The sequence below is a fragment of the Macaca mulatta genome, chromosome X (genome assembly GCF_049350105.2).
Source record: "Macaca mulatta isolate MMU2019108-1 chromosome X, T2T-MMU8v2.0, whole genome shotgun sequence".
NCBI lineage: Eukaryota > Metazoa > Chordata > Mammalia > Primates > Cercopithecidae > Macaca > Macaca mulatta.
This window is the reverse complement of record NC_133426.1, coordinates 83,985,876-84,004,975: the sequence shown is the minus strand read 5'-3', so window position 1 is coordinate 84,004,975 and position 19,100 is coordinate 83,985,876. Positions and strand designations below refer to the sequence as shown.

At 44.0% G+C, this 19,100-nt stretch overlaps 1 protein-coding gene and 1 long non-coding RNA gene across 38 annotated transcripts in view; one reads left to right on the top strand and one right to left on the bottom strand.

Moving 5' to 3' along the window:
• Positions 1-562: 562 nt before the first annotated feature.
• Positions 563-19,100, top strand: part of ATRX (ATRX chromatin remodeler) — a 285,229-nt gene continuing 266,691 nt past the window's right edge. For 24 of the 37 annotated variants that reach the window (XM_077989480.1, XM_077989473.1, XM_077989477.1 and 21 more), the window contains exon 1: positions 563-797. Coding sequence is in view for 9 of the 37 variants with exons in the window: in XM_015127717.3 (XP_014983203.1) it covers positions 778-797 (20 nt within the window). In the remaining 28 variants the exon portion in view is untranslated. Of the gene's footprint in view, positions 935-19,100 lie in introns of all 37 variants that reach the window. The other 13 variants (XM_077989476.1, XM_077989464.1, XM_077989475.1 and 10 more) reach the window with 1 other exon arrangement.
• The window catches only part of LOC144338771 (uncharacterized), a 102,718-nt gene continuing 95,706 nt past the window's right edge, over positions 12,089-19,100 (bottom strand). Inside the window, exons 2-3 of the long non-coding RNA XR_013413143.1 lie at positions 15,626-16,121; positions 12,089-12,429 (exon numbers count right to left, since the gene is read on the bottom strand). This is a non-coding gene — a long non-coding RNA (uncharacterized LOC144338771). The remainder of the gene's footprint in view (positions 12,430-15,625; positions 16,122-19,100) is intronic.

Here is a 19,100-nt window from a genome sequence, read left to right as displayed (position 1 = left end):
TGTGCCAAATATTATGTATAAAACATCTAGGAAAGAAAAGAACTTGATGATAGCCTAGCATAGAGGAAAGAAAATACTTACATAGGATGACCATATAGATTAGTGGTTAAGAGTGTCTGGTGAATCTCGGCTCCACTACTATGGGACTTTGTGTCTCGGTTTCCTCATCTGGAAAATGTAGGTTTGTCTACCTCAGAGAGTGTAAAGATTAAATGAGATAACCTGGATAAAGGATTAGTGTAGTGCCAAGCATATAGTAAACTCTCAATAAATGTAAGTTGCTGTTATTGCTTCGTTAATATGTCTAAGAAAAAAGAGATTGGACCAAGAGAGCATTTTCAAAATAAAGTCAAAATATGTCACTAGCACTTTCAGGTCAATTGGGACTAAATTGGACCCCCTGCGAAAAGGTGGAGGGGATCAAATGACGTCGACCGCCTTAGCAACAGGCCCCCAAAGAAGGTGAATTTCCGTAGCCAATAAAACTCTGTGCTTTGGAGGAGGTAGCCAATGGATGACGAAAAGAGAAAGAGGGAGGACGCGCCAATTCTCCTGCCTGAGCCTCGGCCCAACAAAATGGCGGCGGCAGCGGTGTCGCTTTGTTTCCGTGGCTCCTGCGGCGGTAGCAGTGGTAGCGGCCTTTGAGCTGTGGGGAGGTTCCAGCAGCAGCTACAGTGACGACTAAGACTCCAGTGCATTTCTATCGTAACCGGGCGCGGGGGAGCGCAGATCGGCGCCCAGCAATCGCAGAAGCCGACAAGGCGTTCAAGCGAAAACATGACCGCTGAGCCCATGAGGTAAAACGCAATCCCGTCTCATGGGCCCCAGCGGTCTGGGCCCAGGCACCGCCTGAGTCGGGTGTTTGGGAAGGCGTTCGCTTGGTGGGTTAGGCCTGTGTGTTGCTTAGCCGAAAGAGGCATCGTTTTCTCTTTAGGTGAGAAGGGTTTGGGGTATCGGCGCAAGGCTCCGACGGGGGTGGGGGTGGGGGTGGGGGTGGGGATGGGGGTGGGGGGAGGTGGGGGGGCGCGGCCTAGGGTATGGGGCGCTTCTTGCAATCTCCACTAAACGGTGACGCTTGGTAGGGCTCCTCTGTTTATTCTTTGATGCCTGTGGTATTGAGACCTCGAAGTCGGAGGCGGTCTTTGGTATCCCGGTCATTTTTCCTAATCTTTGGGCCTAGAAACTGCGTGGGGAAGAAGCGGGGGGAGGGTGAGAAGAGGGGGAGGGGTGGGCGGGCGCGAGGATGTGAGATCCCAGGACGACTTAGAGGCGTTTAGGTTGCTGGAGACGGGAAGCACCCGGGCCCTGCGGGATTTTTTTCCTGCAGCCTCAGGAGACAAACCTTTTTTTGATTGGGATGTGGTGCCGTTCCAGGTATTTAGGTATCTTTTCTACTACGTATCCTGAAGGGTATTATCCTTGGGTTTATTTCTAGGCGAGGGGAGACTTAACACAGGGTTTTGCTTCCAGAGGACCCTAGTGTACTACTTTTTGTGAAGTCCAACCTTAATGGGACCTCAAATGTTTCCGCTCTTTTTGGGCAGATTTCGAGGAGTAATTAGGCCCTATCTTTATTTACTTATTTATTCCATGAAGGATGAAGGGCAGGTTAACGTGGGCTGATGCGAAGTAAGATTTATTGCAAGGGAAACTGCCTGGCAGGCCTCCTCTTAACCAATCAAGCACGTTTATTAGGTTGAAGCTGTTTTTCTGTGTGCTTCTGATTTGCCTCTTGACGGGTCTCAAAATTTGGGTAGTCAATATGAAATGTATACACTTTTGCCCAGGTGGCTGGCTGGCGTTTCAGTTTGACATTTGAATTTTCATCCCACGATGTGAATTAAGTAATTTTTTTTTTTTACTCGGAGATGTATCCTTGGCGTCCAGTGGCAAAATAAAATTACAAGGAGCATGGGTCAGAATTGCATTTCAAGTTGGCGAAATGTGCCTTTGAGTAACTCTTAGATTGGCATATGTTTTTAGAGCACTTTAGCTAGAATGTAGAAGTGGGCAATGAGCCTGTGATACGTATGTCTGTTTTTCTGCAGGAACAAGCAGTAGATAGATTATATTTTCTTTACCTTGGGGAAAGATACGCTTCAGTTCTTAGATTACAGATCTCTAGTTGTATACACGATTGTGGCCTAGGTTTCTGAATTTGTCAGTTGGCTCAATTACAATAAATCTTTATGTGTGGGGTATTAGGCATGTAAGTGGTACCCAGTGTAACTTGTTGGCCTATAATTACCAGGCACTCATGTTCATATGCATGGATGGTGTACCTTACAGTTAAATTATGACCTCTGGATTTTACTAAGTTTCACAAAGTCTACATTTGAAACTATAGTTTGAAGTCGGATCTTCTCAGTTTCTTTACAATGAACAAATGACATATATAGAATTTCTGAATAGAATAATTTTACACGAGGGTCGGTTTTTCTTACTAGTCTTGAATTTTTGTAAATCTTGATGGTAAGAGTAATAATCATAACTAAGTTGAGTGCTTATTGTCGTTTTTTATAATCTTGATTAGTTCTCAAACCTATGGGGTAAGTACTTGGTTTTGCCCATTTACCGATGAGGAGGAAACTGAGACAGAGAGAGATCAAGAACTTGACCAAAGTTATACAGCTTGTAATTGCTGGAGCTGGAATTGAACCCCATCTTGACTTCACAGCTTATGTTCTTAACCACAAGGCATTAATGCCCCCTGCAGCTGCCAGGTCTAACCTGATTATAACCATTTAAATTTAGCCCAAGTGTTACAATGAAAGAAGTTCATATTACCTACTCTCATTTGTTGCAGGTCTATGATTTTGTAACTGTTTATAATGTTACATCTTTTATGCCGAGATATACTACGTAGTGAGATAACTGAAACATTTAATGCTAGGAGAGTCTTAAGCTACATGAAAAACCTCTAGTAAAGAACTGCATATGTGAATGTAGGGAATTAATTAAAAAGTATGACACTCCCTGATGATTTACTGCGAAAGAGCTCCAAGTAGGTGTTCAGAACTGTCTCAGGCTAAAGTGTCATCGATCTCCTAAAGCATAATCATGGTTAAAGGAGAATCTGACAGGTAATGCTTGAGTTGAACCCACAGTACCAAATCCCTCTTGAGTCTTTTCTAATGTGAGGCAGAAATAATATGAGCATTATTGTTAATATTATTTTACACAGTAGTTCCAGATTTTCTCTTTATCACATCTTTTGTCAAGCACTTAAAAAGCAGGAACAAAGACTAGTTCTAATTTTTACTTGTGTTTTTTAAAAAAAGTAATATTCTAGGATTCTGTGGTGGAAAAATGGCCAAAAGACAAGAGGAAGGAAAATAAACCAATGACCTGTCTAAAACGTACACTGACTAATCAGTGGCTCAGTCTTTAAAGGTTTTGTTATTTTTAAAGGATGTTTTTGGTTGTTTGTATTGTTTGAAATAAGATTGGCTTGATTCTGGCATTATAAAAGATAAGGTCTTTTATAATCACCAAGCCCATTAATACTTGGGTACCTGGGTATCACTGCTGATTATTTTTTAATTTTTTAATTTATTTTTTTGAGACAGAGTCTCACTTTGTTGCCTCGGCTACAGTGAAGTGGCATGATCTTGGTTTACTGCAGCCTCTGCCTCCCAGGTTCAAGTGATTCTCATGCCTCAGCCTCCCAAGTAACTGGGATTAACAGGTGTATGCCACCACGCCCAGCTAATTTTTGTATTTTTAGTAGAGAGGGAGTTTCACCATGTTGGCCAGACTGGTCTTGAACTCCTGGACTCAAGTGATCCACCTGTCTTGGCCTCCCAAAGTGCTGGGATTACAGGTGTGAGCCACCGCGCCCAGCTCTCTGCTGGTTATTCAGGGCCCAAGGGCTCTTCAGTTATCAGGTGATGTATGCTGCTAGGACTGGGTCCTTCCCTTCAAGGCAGCAGATTCCCTTCTGGCCCAGGATGTGTCTAGAATTGTCATCCCGGAGCTAGGGCCTGGAATGGAGGCCTCATGACTGATGAACTTTAATTTATTTTCTTTCTTTTTTTTTTTTTGAGATGGAGTCTCACTCTGTTGCCCAGGCTGGAGTGCAGTGGCACCATCTTGGCTCGCTGCAACCTCTACCTCCTGGGTTCAAGTGATTCTCCTGCCTCAGCCTCCCAAATAGCTGGGATTACAGGCACATGCCACCACACCACGCCTGGCCAATTTTTGTATTTTTAGTAGAGACGGGGTTTCACCATGTTGGCCAGGCTGGTCTCAAACTCCTGACCTCAGGTGATCTGCCCGCCTCCGCCTCCCAAAGTGCTGGGATTATAGGTGTGAACCACTGCTTGGCCTTAATTTATTTGCATATAAAGATTTCAGTATTAGGAGATTTGGTGAAATTTGTCATTCTTTTTTTTTTTTTTGTTTTTTGAGACGGAGTCTCGCTCTGTCGCCCAGGCTGGAGTGCAGTGGCGCGATCTCGGCTCACTGCAAGCTCCGCCTCCTGGGTTTACGCCATTCTCCTGCCTCAGCCTCCTGAGTAGCTGGGACTACAGGCGCCTGCCACCGCGCCCGGCTAATTTTTTGTATTTTTAGTAGAGACGGGGTTTCACTGTGGTCTCGATCTCCTGACCTTGTGATCCACCCGCCTCGGCCTCCCAAAGTGCTGGAATTACAGGCGTGAGCCACCGCGCCCGGCCGAAATTTGTCATTCTAATCCTTATGGCAATTGATTACTTGAAAAGCTGACAGCTATATTGTTATTGGTCTTAAATATAAAAAGGCAGAAGTTATCTAAATTGAGAGATTTTGAATGTCTTAGAAAGTATCTGTTAAGGTGGTAGTTAACGAGCAGTTACATTGTAACCTAATTGTTGAAAAATGTTATCTGTGAAATACTTGCATTTCCACTATGTGAAAAGCATGAAACCAGGCCCTTGGAGGGGGAGGAGATGCAAATTTTATGAAGGGTTTTAAAAAAGCATTTAAATATCAATTGCTTGGTTATGTAATGGGTTGGGGTGGAAAGAAAGACATTTGTGACCTTAATTTTTATCAGGCTCGGTTTTATTATTGGCAACCCTTGGCGTAGTTGACCATGAGCTGTCAGTTATATATTGTATTTCTAGAGATAAGATAAAGGTAGTATTTAAAATAATATTTCTTTTAAGTATTGATGTAGGTGTGTGAAATAATTGTTTCATAAATAACTGTATGTGTCTTTTTCACTTTTGGGGTCCGAATAAACTTATGGGTTGGGTGATAGGATACAGGCAATTCTTGAATTTACGTGAAGTGCTCTCCCCCAGACAGTGAATTTTTTTTGGGTATCATAAACTATTTAAATAGTTGAAGCCAGTGAAAATTGATGCGTAGATCTTCCTTTAGAAATGTTGAATATAACAGGGCAGTGAAAGGAATGTCTAAGCAGTCTCTCTAATTTTATCCTAATGCTTGTCTTATGATCTGCTTGGAAGCTGACATGCAAGATGTTTAACTTCTATCTATAAAATAGGAGTAAGCTCAAATGGGAGTAAAAGGGAGTAAATATCAATATTTATCAATAATGGATATTGATAAAGTCTAAAGGTATTCTGAAGGAGGTAACATGTTTGTAACAATGGTTCTTTTTTTTTTTTTTTTTTTTTTTTTTTTTTTTGAGACGGGGTCTCGCTCTGTCACCCAGGCTGGACTGCAGTGGCCAGATCTCAGCTCACTGCAAGCTCCGCCTCCCGGGTTCACGCCATTCTCCTGCCTCAGCCTCCCGAGTAGCTGGGACTACAGGCGCCCGCCACCTCGCCCGGCTAGTTTTTTGTATTTTTTAGTAGAGACGGGGTTTCACCGGGTTAGCCAGGATGGTCTCGATCTCCTGACCTTGTGATCCACCCGTCTCGGCCTCCCAAAGTGCTGGGATTACAGGCTTGAGCCACCGCGCCCGGCCGGTTCTTTTTTTTTTTTGAGAGGGAGTTTTGCTGTGTTGCCCAGGCTGAAGTGCAGTGGCACGATCTCGGCTCACCGCAAGCTCTGCTTCCCAGGTTCATGCCATTCTCCTGCCTCAGCCTCCCAAGTAACTGGGACTACAGGCGCCAGCCACCATGCCCAGCTAATTTTTTGTATTTTTTAGTAGAGATGGAGTTTCACCGTGTTAACCAGGATGGTCTCGATCTCCTGACCTCGTGATCTTTGTGATCCGCCCACCTCGGCCTCCCAAAGTGCTGGGATTACAGGTGTGAGCCACAGTGCCCTGCTCAAATGCTATCTCTCTATAAAGCTTTCCTTGGTTCCCACCAGAAATGTCTTTCTACTTTGAACTCACACAGCAGCTTTTACTTTTTACGTCATGCAGCATTTATCACTTTATATCTTGTGTCAAAACTAATTGTGTACACATCTTATTTCCTCTGATATATGGGAAATGAGACTAATCTTTTTTTTTTTTTTTTTTTTTGAGACGGAGTCTCGCTCTGCCGCCCAGGCTGGAGTGCAGTGGCCAGATCTCAGCTCACTGCAAGCTCCGCCTCCCGGGTTTATGCCATTCTCCTGCCTCAGCCTCCCGAGTAGCTGGGACTACAGGCGCCTGCCACCGCGCCCGGCTAGTTTTTTGTATTTTTTAGTAGAGACGGGGTTTCACCGTGTTAGCCAGGATGGTCTCGATCTCCTGACCTCGTGATCCACCCGTCTCGGCCTCCCAAAGTGCTGGGATTACAGGCTTGAGCCACCGCGCCCGGCCAATGAGACTAATCTTTAACCATACTAATGGGTCTGTCTGGACTCACCTCTCACAGCCAACCCTTAACTGCTAACTCATTCAAGACTCAATACAGAAAACATCTCCTTTGCAAAACCTTCCTAAACATCCCCCAAATTAGGCTTTCTTTCATTTCTGATCCCTAGTGCAATCAGTATATTTCCATATTAGCACTGCTTTCTAATTGCTCATTTACTTAGCAGTCTCCCTCACTTGACTAAGAATGCCTTAAGGTGACAGGAATTTTATTACCTTTGGCATATCCCTAGCACAGTGCCATGCCTGGCCCCCAATTGATACTTAAGTATTTGATCAACTAATAAAGCATTCCCCCAAAATATGGAGTGCAGGATATATACATGTGAATACTACTGCCAGAACAATAATTTCTTAACAAATATTGTATGGGACAGTTAACAAGAGTGCTGGACTACAGATACTGGAAATGGCTACTTCAAACCAAAACTGGGAGACAAAGTTTCAGAGACAGGATCTGAAAATAGCAGCCACAGTGCAAAATTCAAAGACTTTTCCCAGGGCAAAAAGAACAACCGGATAGAACTAACATAGCACTTTTTAGACATACATCTTTAGTCATAAAAGGGCAGAAATATACTGGATATAGCAGTCTTTCAAAATAGAACATATGCTAAGCCACAATAATTACCAAACTTTCAACAAAAATGCTTTTTCTTTTCCAATAAATGTTTGTACAACCAGGTATACATGATACTCTGAAAGTATCAGCAACAAAGCACCTGTAACCTAACCATGTAAGTTTTAAGGCAAAAAGATATAAATACATTGAATAAACAAACTTTATCTCACCACTACCCTTCTCCCTAACCTACAAAAAGCAGATAAGAAAATGATAAATATTCATATAAGCAGAATTTTTTGTTTGTTTGTTTGTTGTTTTTTTTTATTTTGAGACGGACTCTCACCCTGTCACCCAGGCTGCAGTGGCACGATCTCAGCTCACTGCAACCTCTGCCTCCTGAGTTCAAGCAGTTCTCTGCCTCAGCCTCCCTAGTAGCTGGGATTACAGGTGCTGGCCACCACACCTGGCTAATTTTTTTTTTTTGTGTGTGTGTTTTTAGTAGAGATGGGGTTTCACCTTCTTGGCCAGACTGGTCTTGAACTCCTGACCTCGTGATCCACCTGCCTCGGCCTCCCAATGTGTTGGGATTACAGGCATGAGCCACTGTGCCTGGCCTATAAGCAGAATATTTTAAAAAATAACTTTAAGCAGGGTACGGTGGTTTACACCTATAATTCCAGCACTTTGGGAGGCCAAGACAGGAGGATCGCTTAAGTCCAGGAGTTCAAGACCAGACTGGGCAACAAAGTGAGACCACTGTCTCTACAAAAAAATAAAAAAAATTAGCAGGCATGGTGACACACCTGTGGTCCCAGCTACATGGGAGGCTGAAGCAGGAGGATTGCTTGAGCCAGGAGGTCAGGGCTACAGTGAGCCATGTTCAGCGTCACTGCACTACAGCCTGGGTGACAGTGAGACCTTGTCCCCCAAAATATTAATGCTACAGACCATCTAGTCTTGTTCATTCTGCAAATGACAAAGCAGCAGCCTGGAATGGATAAACGATTTGTCCACAGTCATACAGTCAGTTAAGCAACAGAGCTATGACTAAAAAACCAAGGCTTGGCTCACAGTTTAGTATTCATTCCTTTATACAAGCAGTTCTCAAACCATTTAGTCACAGCACCTCTTTACACTCTTAAAAGTTAACTGCTGGGTGCAATGGCTCACACCTGTAATCCCAGCACTTTGGGAGGCCGAGGCGGGTGGATCACAAGGTCAGGAGATTGAGATCATCCTGGCTAACATGGTGAAACCCCGTCTCTACTAAAAATACAAAAAAAAAAAAAAAAAAAAAGAAAAATAGCCGGGTGTGGTGGCGGGCCCCTGTAGTCCCAGCTGCTCGGGAGGTTGAGGCAGGAGAACTTCGTGAACCCAGGAGGCAGAGCTTGCAGTGAGCCACTGCACTCTAGTCTGGGCAACAGAGTGAGACTCTGTCTCAAAAAAAAAAAAAAAAACAGAGATAGTATTTGAATCTAATCCTTGGAGTATAGGTACAGTTTTGACAAAGGAGACTGGGAGAATTCCAGATGTGAGGAGTAGCAGCTTGAGCAAAGGAATGTTGCGTATATTAGCATTTTCTGTTTGGAAGAAGGTCAACATAGAATTTTAAACTTAATTTCTGTGCAAATACTGTCTAACTATTGTGGCTTTTTTTTTTTTTTTTTTTTTTGAGACGTAGTCTTGCTCTGTCGCCCAGGCTGGAGTGCAGTGGCGCGATCTCGGCTCACCACAACCTCCACTTCCCGGATTCAAGCGTTTCTCCTGCCTCATCTTCCCGAGTAGCTTGGACTACAGGCGTGTGCCACCACGCCTAGCTAATTTTTGTATTTTTAGTAGAGATGGGGTTTCACTGTGTTGGCCAGGATGGTCTTGATCTCCTGACCTCATGATCCGTCCGCCTCAGCCTCCCAAAGTGCTGGGATTACAGGCATGAGCCACCGTGCCTTGCTGATTGTACTTTTTTTAAGAGACAGGAACTTCCTCTGTCGCCCAGCCTGGAGTGCAGTGGGGTGATCGTAGCTCATAGCTCACTGCATCCTCGAACTCCTGGGCTCAAGTGATCCTCCCACCTGAGCCTCCTGAGTAGGTGGGACCACAGGCATGTGCCACTATGCCCAGCTACTATTGTGCATTTTGTATGGTAGCTTTTGTGACTTGATGATCTTGTAAAAGGTACATGTGCCTTTGTGAATGGGCCTGATACTTTTAGTTCAGAATTGTCAAAAGTATTACCTACTTTTTTTTTTTTTTTTTGAGACAGAGTCTCGCTCTGTCACCCGGGCTGGAGTGCAGTGGCACCATCTTGGCTCACTGCAACCTCCGCCTCCTGGGTTCAAGCGATTCTTCTGCCTCAGCCTCCCGAGTAGCTGGGACTATAGGTGTGAGCCACCATGCCCGGCTAGTTTTTGTATTTTTAGTAGAGACGAGGTGTCACCATACTGGCCAGGCTGGTCTCGAACTCTTAGACCTCGTGATCCGCCCACCTCAGCGTCCCAAAGTGCTGGGATTACAGGCATGAGCCACCGCACCCGGCCAGTATTACCTACTTTTAAATAAGATTGTGTAGAATGCACAGATTTTGAATGACTGTGATCAAAATGCATCCTTAGTTGTCTTCATTTTGCTCATTTGAAGTGCTCAGTTGACTTTTGGGTGGGTAACATTTGACTTATAAAATCTAAAATAAATTATTTCTTTTTTTTTTTTTTTTTTTGAGACGGAGTCTCGCTGTCGCCCAGGCTGGAGTGCAGTGGCCGGATCTCAGCTCACTGCAAGCTCCGCCTCCCGGGTTCCCACCACTCTCCTGCCTCAGCCTCCCGAGTAGCTGGGACTACAGGCGCCCGCCACCACGCCCGGCTAGTTTTTTTTTGTATTTTTTAGTAGAGACGGGGTTTCACCGGGTTAGCCAGGATGGTCTCGATCTCCTGACCTCGTGATCCGCCTGTCTCGGCCTCCTGAAGTGCTGGGATTACAGGCTTGAGCCACCGCGCCCGGCCTAAAATAAATTATTTCTGAGTAATACTGGATTTGTTATTTTGCTTATTTGAATTTTATTAGTTAGTTTTTGGTATACTTGATAGCATTCCAGATTTAGTTTTGCTATAATGCTTGTTTTGAAAATGTGGATTTTTTTCTAACAGCGTTGATATTTCAGGGAACAATTAGAAGCATATGACAAAATTTGCATTTGCTTATGGGGGATTTTATCTGCAAGATCAGGGATCAGCAAACTGTGGCCTACCAACTAGTGGACTGTTTTTTGTAAATAAAGTTCTTTTTTTTTTGTTTTTGATCTTTGTTTTGTTTTGTCGAGATGGAGTCTTGCTCTGTCGCCCAGGCTGGAGTGCGGTGGCATGATGACCGCTCACTGCAACCTCCGCCTCTCGGGTTCAAGCGATTCTCGTGCCTCAGCCTCGTGAGTAGCTGGAATTTCAGGCATTTGCCACCATGCCTGGCTCATTTTTGTATTTTGTTTTTTTTTTTTTTTTAGTAGAGACAGGGTTTTACTACGTTGGCCTGGCTGGTCTTGAACTCCTGACCTCAGGTGATCTGCCTGCCTTTGCCTCCCAAAGTGCAGGGATTATAAGTATGAGCCATGTAAATAAAGTTCTATTGGAATACACCTGTGTCCATTTATTTACATTGTCTGTGGCTGCTTTTGCACTGTAGTTGCAGAGTTGAATAGCTGCAGCAGAGACCTAATAGCCCATGAAGCCTAAAATGTTTACTATCTGAGCCTGTATTGAAAGAGTTTGCTGATTATTTTGCTAGATGAATGCAGGATACTACTTCCTTCTAAAAAGAGCTGCATAAAAATACATGCATATAGATGCACACACTTCAGACATCTACCAGCTATCTCATTTTACCAGTTGGGTTATAAACCACAACCATCTACATCTGTTGTTACAATTTTCAATCCGATTTCAGATAACCTTCCTTCTACCCCTTCACAATAATTCATGAACTGCAACCCTTTTGATGCCCACTTCACAAGCAAACTTCAGGTCTTTTTCAAAGTAAAGTGCCATATTTGTTGTTATATTTGAGCATTTATTAATTACTTAACATGTGTCTAACTGTGCTACCATTTTTCTTTGGTTTCTTTATTTTAAAAAAAGTGTCACTGATGAAGTTTTTGAGCGTTGTGCTTCTAACCTCATTTTTCCTATGAGTTCTATGGTGTTAATTGTACAATTTTACATAGTTTGGTGGTTTTTAGGAACCCATATGTTACATTATTGAGGAACTGACTGTAATTATCATCCTGCAAAAAGTACTAATTCATTCACCAAACATTTCTGGGGTGATGTGAATATTGAGTGGGTTAAATGGGCATAAAGCACTTATGTCTTTATTATTACTCAAATGTTAGTTATTACTGATTACTATTACCATAAGTCAGGAACTGTAATAAGTAGTGCATTGATGAACAAGACAGATAAGGGACCTGTCTCCATGAAGCTTACATTGTATTTTAAAAAATCTATTAATATACATTTTGGCTAATAACCTAGCCCTTGCCCCATAAAAAGTTTTGCTGTTACTAAAAAGAATATTTTAAGATTCATCCACAAGTCAAAGACATTTCACTTAAAACAGCTTTCTCAGCCGTGTCTCATTGATAGGGTATAATATTTTATTGAATTATTGTTTTTGGCTTGGCGTGGTGGTTCACGCCTGTAATCCCAGCACTTTGGGAGGCCGAGGCAGGTGGATCACCTGAGGTCAGGAATTCAAGACCAGCCTGGCCAACATGGTGAAACCTCGTCTCTACTAAAAATACAAAAATTAGCCGGGTGTGGTGGCGCATGCCTGTAATCCCAGCTACTCAGGAGGCTGAGGCAGAATTGCTTGAACTTGGGAGGCAGAGGTTGGAGTGAGCCGAGATCTCACCACTGCACTCTGGCCCGGGCGACAGAACGAGACTCCATTTCAAAAAAAAAAAAAAAATTGTTGTTTTTAATGTTTGTTTTTTTCTGAGACAGGCTGTTACTCTGTCACTCAGGCTGGAGTGCATTGGTGCGGTCATGGCTCACTGCAGCTTCCACCTCCCTGGGTGCAGGTGATACTCCCACCTTAGCCTCCCGAATATCTGGGACTACAGGCGCATGCCACCATGCCCAGTTAATTTTCGTATTTTTTGTGGAGATGAGTTTTTACCATGTTGCTCAGACTGGTATCGAACTCCTGTACTCAAGCTATCTGCCCTCTTTGGCCTCCCAAAGTGCTGGGATTACAGGCATGAGCCACCACACCTGGCCACATGATTGTTTTTTTGTAACTGTAACCTCAGGAGATGAATCCAGTCTATCTTTAGGGAGATAAAGAGTTATCATCCCTTCGTTTTTTACTGTATAAAAGGTTAAAAAACATAATTTCAGACTTGTAGAAAATTTGTAAAAATAGCACAGAGATTCTCAGATGTGCTTCATCCAGCTGCAGCAAGTGGTAATATTTTCCCATGTTTACTTTATCATCCTCTATTATTATTTTTCTGAATTGTTTCAGAGTAAATTGCAGACATGATGTCCCTTTACTCCTAAATACTTTAATATGTATTTCTTGAAACTAGGAATATTCTCTTAAATGATCCCAGTATAGTCAGCAAAATTAGAAATTAGCATTAAGGCTGGGTGCGGCCTCCCACACCTGTTATCCCAGCACTTTGGGAGGCTGAGGCAGGAGGATTGTTTGAGGCCAGGAGTTCAAGACCAGTCTTTCCAACATAGTGAGACCCTGTCTCTACCAAAAAAAAGAACCAAAACAAACAAAAAAAACCACACTAAATTAGCCCGGTGTGGAGCATGCGTGGAGTCCCAGCTATACAGGAAGCTAGAGGCAGGAGGATCACTTGAGCCCAGAAGTTTCAGGCTGCCGTGGACTATGATCATGCCACTGCAGTCTAGTGTGAATGACAGAGTGAGACCCCCATCTCTTAAAATAAAAGAGAGATTAGCATTGATACAATACCATTTTTTTGTTTTTTGAGACAGAGTCTCACACTGTCACCCAGGCTGGAGTGCAATGGCACGATCTCGGCTCACTGCAAGCTCCGCCTCCTGGGTTCACACCATTTTCCTGCCTCAGCCTCCCGAGTAGCTGGGACTACAGGCGCCCGCTACCACGCCCGGCTAATTTTTTGTATTTTCAGTTGAGACGGGTTTTCACCGTGTTAGCCAGGATGGTCTCAATCTCCTGACCTCATGATCTGCCTGCCTCGGCCTTCCACAGTGCTGGGATTACAGGCGTGAGCCACCGCGCCTGGCTGATACAATACCATTTTTAATCTACAGACCTTATTCACATTTTACCAATTGCTTCATGACATCCTTCATGATGAAAGACAAAAAGTTCTTGTTTTCTGATCTACCATCTAATTCTAGAACACTCATTGTATTTCATTGTCATCTGGAACACCTCACCTTGCCATTTTTTTCTCCTTTTTTTTTTTTTTTTTTTTTTTGAGACGGAGTCTAGCTCTGTCGCCCAGGCTGGAGTGCAGTGGCCAGATCTCAGCTCACTGCAAGCTCCGCCTCCTGGGTTTACGCCATTCTCCTGGCTCAGCCTCCCGAGTAGCTGGGACTACAGGCGCCGCCACCTCGCCCGGCTAGTTTTTTGTATTTTTTAGTAGAGACGGGGTTTCACCGTGTTAACCAGGATAGTCTCGATCTCCTGACCTTGTGATCCGCCCGTCTCGGCCTCCCAAGGTGCTGGGATTACAGGCTTGAGCCACCGCGCCCGGCCGTTTTTTTTTTTTTTTTTTTTTTTTTTTTTTTTTTTTTTTTGAGACAGTTTCGCTCTTGTTGCCCAGGCTGGAGTGCAATGGCATAGTCTTGGCTCACTGCAACCTCCACCTCCCGGGTTCAGGCAATTCTCCTGCCTCAGGAGCTGGGACTACAGACATGCCCCACCACACGCGGCTAATTTTCTACTTTTAGTAGAGATGGGATTTCACCATATTGGTCAGGCTGGTCTTGAACTCCGGACTTAGCTGATCTGCCCGCCTCAGCCTCCCAAAATGATGGGATTACAGATGTGAGCCACCGCCGCTGGCCTCTTCTCCATTTTTAAAAGAACACAGGTCAGTTGATTTGAATTTGTCTGATGTTTCCCCGTGATTATATATTTTGGTAGGAATTCTATGAAGTGATGTTTTGTCCTTCACAGCACATTTTATCAGGAGGTGCATAATGCTTTTGCTTTTACTGTGTTTTAGAATGATTTTGCTTTTTTTTTTTTTTTTTGAGACAGAGTCTTGCTCTGTCGCCCAGTCTGGTGTGCAGAGGCGCGATCTTGGCTCACTGCAGCCTCCGCCTCTAATTTTTGTATTTTTAGTAGAGACGGGGTTTCACCGTGTTGGTCAGGATGGTCTCAATATCCTGACCTCGTGATCCGCCCGCTTTGGCCTTTCAAAGTGCTGGGATTACAAGTGTGAGCCACCATGCCTGGCCGATTTTGCTTTTCATACTAAAATTATTAATCAGCTCATTCTCTGCCATTTTATTTAGAGATTTGAAGTTAGGCCTGGTTAATTTCTACAGAGTTGGGGAGAATTTTCCCACCTCTCATTTTTCTTGCTTTTTCCATTTTCACCTTCCTCAGATATCCCCAAAGTTCAAAACCAAACACCCCGATTATGAATTTTCATTTTGTATTCTGAACATCTAGCTAAAAGCAGAGAATTAAGGGTGAATGTTTTGTATTAAAGTGACTGGACCTGTTACTTGTTAAGCATATGAAAGGCTGACTATACTGTAGTGCATCTAACGTAGCTTGCTGAATATCTCAGTTCGGTTTTTTTTTTGTTTGTTTTAGCTGAAATTTGCCACAGGAAAATGTCTCTCCAGCCTGGGCAACATAGTGAGACTCTGTCTCAAAAAAAAAAAAAAAAAACTTAGCCAGGTGTGGTGGTGCACATCTGTAGTCCTAAATACTTGGAAGGCTGAGGAGGGAGGGTCATTTGAGCACAGGAGTTTGAGGCTGCAGTGAGCTGTGATTATACCACTGTACTGTAGCCTGGGAGACAGAACCAGACCCCATCTCTCAAAACAAATTTTTTTTTTTTTGTGGTAAAGTACACATACCACAAAATTTAGTGTTTTAACCATTAAAAAAGTTTGTTTTTGGCCGGGCGTGGTGGCTCATGCCTTTGGGAGTTATCTCAGTAATCCCAGCACTTTGGGAGTCCGAAGTGGATGGATCACAAAGTCAAGAGATGGAGACCAGCCTGGCCAAAATGGTGAAACTCTGTCTCTACTAAAAATACAAAGAAAACTAGCTGGGCATGGTGGCACGTGCCTGAAGTCCCAGCTACTTGGGAGGCTGAGGTGGGAGAATCGCTTGAACCCAGGAGGTGGAGGTTGCAGTGAGAGACAGAACGAGACTCCATCTCAAAAAAAAGCTATTTTTTTTGAGAGATGGGATCTCGCTTTGTTATCCAGGCTGGTCTCAAACTCCTGGCCTCAAGTAATCCTTTTGCTTTGGCCTCCCAAAGTACTAGTATTACAAGAGTGAGCCACTGTACCTGGCCTTATTTTTCTATTTTGATAAACATTTTTTTTTTTTTGAGGTGAATTCTTGCTCTGTTACCCAGGCTGGAGTGCAGTGGCGCAATCTTGGCTCACTGCACCTCTGCCTCCCAGTTCTCTGCCTCCCGGGTTCAGGTGATACTCCTGCCTCAGCCTCCTGAGTAGCCAGGATTACAGGTGCATGCCATCATGCCCGGCTAATTTTTTTGTAGTTTTAGTAGAGACGGATTTTCCCCATGTTGGTCAGGATGGTCTCAAACTCCTAACCTCAGGTGATCCGCCCGCCTCGGCCTCTCACAGTGCTGGGATTACAGGCATGAGCCACTGTGCCTGGCCGATAAACACCTTTAAGACTTAACATGGGCCGGGCGCAGTGGCTCAAGCCTGTAATCCCAGCACTTTGGGAGGCCGAGACGGGCGGATCACGAGGTCAGGAGATCGAGACCATCCTGGCGAACACGGTGAAACCCCGTCTCTACTAAAAAATACAAAAAACTAGCCGGGCGAGGCGGCGGGCGCCTGTAGTCCCAGCTACTCGGGAGGCTGAGGCAGGAGAATGGCATAAACCCGGGGGGCGGAGCTTGCAGTGAGCTGAGATCCGGCCACTGCACTCCAGCCCGGGCGACAGAGCCAGACTCCGTCTCAAAAAAAAAAAAAAAAAGACTTAACATGAGCTAAGTATTATTTTAGAATAGATTGTCTCAACCTTGGCACTGTAGATATTTTGTCCAGAAATTTTTTTGTTAGAGGCTGTCCTGTGAATGCATTTTACCCCGACCTCTACCCACTAGATACCAGTAACACCCCTACCCTGAGTTGTGACAAACAAAAATATTTCCAGAAATTGCCAGATGTTCCCTGTGGGTGGTATGGGTTTGAGAACCACTATTCTAGATAATAGTATTTGTAGATAATGAATACTGAGCTAAGTGGAGGAGTAAATGGTTGAAATAGACTATATGGTTAAGTACAGTTACAGAGTTATAAACCAAGAGATGTGGAAAAATAGCAAAAAATTACCTTAGGGAGTTGATGGCAAGTATTTTCCCAAGAGAGACAGCAATTTTGACTTGGGTCATTGGGGATGGTTGGGGGAAATGTGGTGAGGAGGGGGAAATATTCTAGGTGGTGGAACAGGGTACGTCTAGAGATATGGTAGAAGAGCCTTTGGGTGCTTTGAGAAAAATGAGGTATTAAGTATGATTGGAGAGAATATGGGAGGTAGATTGGAAAGAAGGATGCTAGTTGGGGTCAGGTTTGAGAAATACTTTTTTTTTTTTTTTTTTTCTGAGATGGAGTCTCGCCCTGTCACCCAGGCTAACGTGCAATGCCTCACTCCCGGCTCACTGCAACCTCTGCCTTCTGGGTTTAAGTGATTCTTTTGCCTCAGCCTCCTGAGTAGCTGGCATTACAGGCGCATGCCACCACTTCCAGCTAATTTTGTATTTTTAGTAGAGACGGGGTTTCACCATGTTGGCCAGGCTAGTCTCAGAACTCCTGACCTCGTGATCTGCCCGCCTCGGCCTCCCAAAGTGCTGGGTTTACAGGCGTGAACTGCTGCACCTGGCCGGGAAAGGCTTTTTATGCTATGCTAAAATGTTTCATTTTCCCCCTTTCATTATAGAAAATCAACAGATACTTTTAAAGTCTATAGAGTTATATGATCAGCTTTTTAAAAGAACGGTGATACAGCGAAATGATAAAAATGGTGAATGGTGAATATTAAACTCAAGAAGATAATTCTAGCCTGTAAAGTAGGAAATAGGAAGGGATGGAGATTTATGAAGATTTTTGGTATTCAAAGCAGGAGTGAAGTGGGCAAAAATCTGTACTCGAATTTCCATTATGCTAATAATGTCCTTTTAATTTGGAGCAGTTCTGTGGCCTCTCTTTTTCTGTCCTGATCGTGACATTTTTGAAGAGTATAGAACAATTATTTTTTAGAATGTATCTCTATTTGGGTTTGTGTGATGCTTCCTTATGATTAGATGAAGGGTATGCATTTTTGGCAGAAGTAACACAGAAGTGATGGTATGTTGTTTTCAGTGCCTCTGTAACAGGAGATGCATGACATTGGTTGGTCCCAGTACTGATGATGGTAATTTTAATCACTTGGGTAGTTTCCAGTAGATTTTTCTATGTGAAGTTTATCGTTTCCGGCCGGGTGTGGTGGCTCACACCTATAATGCCAGCACTTTGGGAGGCTGAGGCGGGCAGATTACTTGAGGTCAGGAGTTTGAGACCAGCCTGGCCAACATGGTGAAGCCCCATCTCTAAAAAAATACATAAATTAGCCAGGCATGGTGGCATATGTCTGTAATCCCAGCTGCTCAGGAGGCTGAGGCAGGAGAATCACTTGAACTCTGAAGGCAGAGGTTGCAGTGAGCCGAGATTGTGCCACTGCACTCCAGGCTGGGTGACAGAGTGAGACTCTATGTAAAAAAAAAAAAAAAAAAAAAAAAAAAGTTTATCATTATTTCCCATTTTTATTTTGAAATAGTTTTGCTCTGTTGCCTAGGCTGGAGTGCATTGGCACAATCTCAGCTCACTGCAGCCTCAACCTCCTGAGCTCAAGTGATCCTCCCACCTCAGCCTCCTAAGTAGTGTGTTCCACCACACCCGGCTACTTTTTGTATTTTTTGGTAGAAGTAGAGTTTCACCATGTTACTCAGGCTAGGGGCTGAACCCCTGAGCTCAAGAGCACTGATCACCTCAGCCTCCCAAAGTGTTGGGATTACAGGTGTGAGCCACCACGCCTGGCCCTGAAAAATATTTTTAACGGTTACATTATCATGGAGAATTGGATGGTGTAAAACAATAGCGGTTCTCATATTTGAAAATAAATTGATGTAATGAAACAAATGAGAGGGTCAAATAATATAGTACAGAGAATAAAAATCCATATATGGACAGGTCTGTGGAAATTGTATTAAAGCCTACAACTCCCAGATTATTTCCGTTTGTTGCAATCCATTTAAGAACAGTTTTTGGGCCAGGCACGGTGGCTCACGCCTGTCATCCCAGCACTTTGGGAGGCCGAGGCGGATGGATCATGAGGTCAGGATTTCTTTTTTTTTTTTTTTTTTTGAGACGGAGTCTGGCTCTGTCCCCCAGGCTGGAGTGCAGTGGCCGGATCTCAGCTCACTGCAAGCCCCGCCTCCCGGGTTCACGCCATTCTCCTGCCTCAGCCTCCCGAGTAGCTGGGACTACAGGCGCCCGCCACCTCGCCCGGCTAATTTTT